Below are 3,595 nucleotides of genomic sequence, written 5' to 3'. Positions count from 1 at the left end.
AAAAAAAAAAAAAAAAAAAAAAAAAAAAAAAAAAAAAAAAAAAAAAAAAACCGTCAGTTGCATGAGGTTTTGTTTTCAAGATATTTTAGAGTAAACTATTGCATCAGAATGTTGGATAGAGCTCTTTATTTGTTAATTTAGGTGTTCAAGCTACGTACAGACTGCAGGTTTCATAGGAGGCATGGCTTCTTCGCTCATCCGCGTGCCAACAGAGGTAGTTATGCTTAGCTGATCTATTACAGTACTCCTTCCATTCCTGCTGAGCTTGTTATTTGTTCATCGTCTCCAGGTAGTTAAGCAAAGGATGCAGACTAGCCACTTTGCTTCTGCATCGAATGCTGTCCACGTTATTGTTTCAAGGGAAGGTTTTAGAGGTCTTTATGCGGTAAAAATACATTCATTTTGTTACTAACATTTTGATTTATACTGAGTGTTTGTAATGTCATTCTATTTTTATTTATACTGAGTGTTCATAATGTCATTCTTCAATGTATATCTTGCCAATTGACTGCATAAAAGATGTCTAATTTTCTTGAGATTAAATATCGATTGTTAAATACTTGAACACATTTTCCTGTTTCTTTGTTTGATTTTTCAGGGGTATGGATCTTTCTTATTGCGAGATTTGCCATTTGATGCCATTCAGTTCTGCATTTACGAACAACTTAGGATAGGGTACAAGCTAGCGGTAAGTTCACGTATGGATTACAAGTACTTAATGTAGAGTTGTTTTCTTTTCGTTCTTCCAGGCGGTAAAGTTTTCTTTGTGTTCTTCAACATTCCACTAAAGAAGTTCAGAGTACTGGGCTATTTGAAGAATGCCGTCAACCAATATTGACTTCTACTTTTCCATCCCTTGTTTATGCCAAGTTGAGCTCTTAACCTTTCATGATCGATATACAATTTTTCTAATGGTGAATGAATGGAATACACACCTGAATGCAGGCGCAAAGAGATCCAGATGATCCTGAGACTGCTATAATTGGTGCTTTCGCTGGTATATAATCGAATGACACTATTTCTTCTTTGGTTCAAAGTGTTTCCTTGAGAGTTCCGGAGAAAATATGCTTAAACTCCACTACCTTCTTAACCCGAAGTTAATTTTAAAATTAGTCTCTATTGTTAGTTTATGTATGATATATTTTAACCCTCTTAAGAGGTAGTATATGATTTCATTTTGTTGAATATGCAAGCTTATGATATTCTTCCCAACAATTTTTATCTTGTGTAGGTGCTATTAGTGGGGCCGTAACCACTCCTCTTGACGTGATAAAAACCAGATTAATGGTTCAGGTATTGATCCATGAGCTGTTCCAACTTTTTGTTTGGGAGAAAACCAACTCAAGTGTTGACCCACTTTTCTTAACTTTTGATGTTACGCAGGGATCAAATAGCCAGTACCAAGGTATTCATGATTGTTGTAGGACTATAATGAGGGAAGAAGGAGCACGTGCCTTTTTAAAGGTTTGTTCGTTCTTCAGACCTACTGATAGGAAGGGAATTATTGTTTTCAAATTATAGATAAAGCTAAATTTTTTAAACTATTTAATCGGTTCCATTTAGATGTCACTATTGGTGTACGGCCCTACTGGTCTACGTAGGAGAGGCACATGAAAAAAAATTATTTGGGAAGGCTTAAAAGATGACTAACAATTTATTTGAGCGTAAGTGAGAACTAGAAACCTAGATTTCGAATTTGTATTAAATAGATTAATATTGGTAGATAGATTTAAAAGGATGGAATAGTGAATGATTATGTGAGATCCCACCTCGGTTGGGGAGGAGATCGAAACACCCTTTATAAGAGTGTGCAAACCTCTCCCTAGCAGACGAGTTTTAAAAACTTTGAGGGAAAGTCAAAAAGGACAATATGTGACAAATGGTATCAAAGCCAAACACCAGGTGAGAACGCTGAGCCTTGAAGGGGGTGGACACGAACACGACTCTCTACAATGGTATGATATTGTCCACTTTGAGCATAAGCTCTCATGGCTTTGCTTTGGGCTTCCCCAAAAGGCCTCATTTCAATGGATAGTGTATTCTTAGATTATAAACTCATGATCATTCCCTAAATTAACCAACGTGGGACACTTTCATCTAACACACTTTCATCTAACACCTCCCCTCGAACAAATTACGAGTCTTAGTCATTTTTGACTGCCTTCGAGGAGGCTTGACTCCTTTTTTCTTTTTAGAGTCCTTTGTTCGACATTCAAGGATTTGCCAATCTATTGACACTGCTAAGTTTAGAGCATGACTCTGATACCATGTTAGACGAACACGACTCTCCACAAATGGTATAATATTGTCTACTTTGACCATAAGCTCTCATGGCTTTGCTTTGGGCTTCCCCAAAAGGCCTTATTCCAATGGAGAGTGTATTCTTAGATTATAAACTCATGACTATTCCTTAAATTAACCAATGTAGGACACTTTCATCTAACAACAAAGACGCTGGGCCCAAAGGGGGTGGATTGTGAGATCTCACATCGGTTGGGGAGGAGAACGAAACACCTTTTATAAGAGCTTAGAAACCTCTTAAGTATACGCGTTTTAAAAATCTTGAGAGAAAGTCTAAAAGCAAAAGCCTAAAGAAGCAATATCTGCGTTCTTGAACTATAAGTAGACATTTTAAGAAGATGTGATATCAATTAATAACATGTTATTTCTAACTCCCGTGAGGCAATATTGGTAGATAGATTTTGAACTTGTTTTGAACCATTTTTAGGAAGCAACTAGATTGCAGAAGCCTTATAGAATAAATTTTTCATGCAGCTCTATGACTAAATGAACCATAAATTATGACACACTATTCTATTCTTTGTTGCAGGGGATAGGGCCAAGGGTGCTGTGGATAGGGTTAGGAGGCGCTATATTTTTTGGCGTTCTTGAAAAGACAAAGCAAATGCTTACTAATAAGAGGCGTCCACCGCCTGAGAAAACCTTCGAGCCGCAATAATGAGGTTCACCTTCTATTTCGTCTTTAAATTTTAAGAAGCACTGCACGGCTCAACTTCCTAATTTTATTTGTTAGACTAAATAAAAATAGTTTGATTTGTTTGCCTGTCATAATTTTCATTGCCAGCACCGAAACATGGGCCAGGTATCTCTCTAAACTTTCCTATTAAATTATAAGTTTAGTTAAATTATATTTATTTAGTCCAGTATCTAACATAATAAATGATTTTAAATTTATGTCTAATAGATTTTTAATAAATTAAAAATTATTTAATCAATTAAGAAGTTAATGTCCGGTGAAATCTCAAAATTTAATTTTGTATTTAATATATTCGTAAATCATAAAAAGAGTTGAGAGGCTAAATTCTAAATTTATAATTATTAATATAAAATTGAAATTTCACTAAGCACAATATCTTGTGAAAGAGGAAACATTTTTACCCTTCGAAAGATTGAATTCATTGGAAGAGGGACTAAGCACTTAGCTTTCTAACGGCCCCTGACAAACTTTTAAAAATCTTTTTTTTTTCTTTCTCCAAACTTTAAAATATTTTTGTTTGCATTTTAGATGTCTGAGTTTTTTTTTTTTTTTTTTTTTTTTTTTTTTTTTTTTTTTTTTTTTTTTTTTTTTTTTTTT

At 34.5% G+C, this 3,595-nt stretch overlaps 1 protein-coding gene across 1 annotated transcript in view; it reads left to right on the top strand.

The window, feature by feature from the left end:
• Positions 1 to 3,135, top strand: part of LOC111487280 (S-adenosylmethionine carrier 1, chloroplastic/mitochondrial-like) — a 6,579-nt gene extending 3,444 nt beyond the window's left edge. Inside the window, exons 7-13 of the mRNA XM_023134646.1 lie at positions 161 to 214; positions 290 to 385; positions 599 to 688; positions 946 to 997; positions 1,232 to 1,293; positions 1,384 to 1,464; positions 2,831 to 3,135. Coding sequence (XP_022990414.1) covers positions 161 to 214; positions 290 to 385; positions 599 to 688; positions 946 to 997; positions 1,232 to 1,293; positions 1,384 to 1,464; positions 2,831 to 2,959 — 564 coding nt within the window. The 3' untranslated portion in view covers positions 2,960 to 3,135. The remainder of the gene's footprint in view (positions 1 to 160; positions 215 to 289; positions 386 to 598; positions 689 to 945; positions 998 to 1,231; positions 1,294 to 1,383; positions 1,465 to 2,830) is intronic.
• Positions 3,136 to 3,595: the final 460 nt, after the last annotated feature.

The sequence above is a fragment of the Cucurbita maxima genome, unplaced genomic scaffold, assembly GCF_002738345.1.
Source record: "Cucurbita maxima cultivar Rimu unplaced genomic scaffold, Cmax_1.0 Cma_Scf00012, whole genome shotgun sequence".
In the NCBI taxonomy this organism is placed as follows: Eukaryota; Viridiplantae; Streptophyta; class Magnoliopsida; order Cucurbitales; family Cucurbitaceae; genus Cucurbita; species Cucurbita maxima.
Note: the sequence above shows the minus strand (reverse complement) of the source record. Positions and strands in the feature narration are given on the sequence as shown.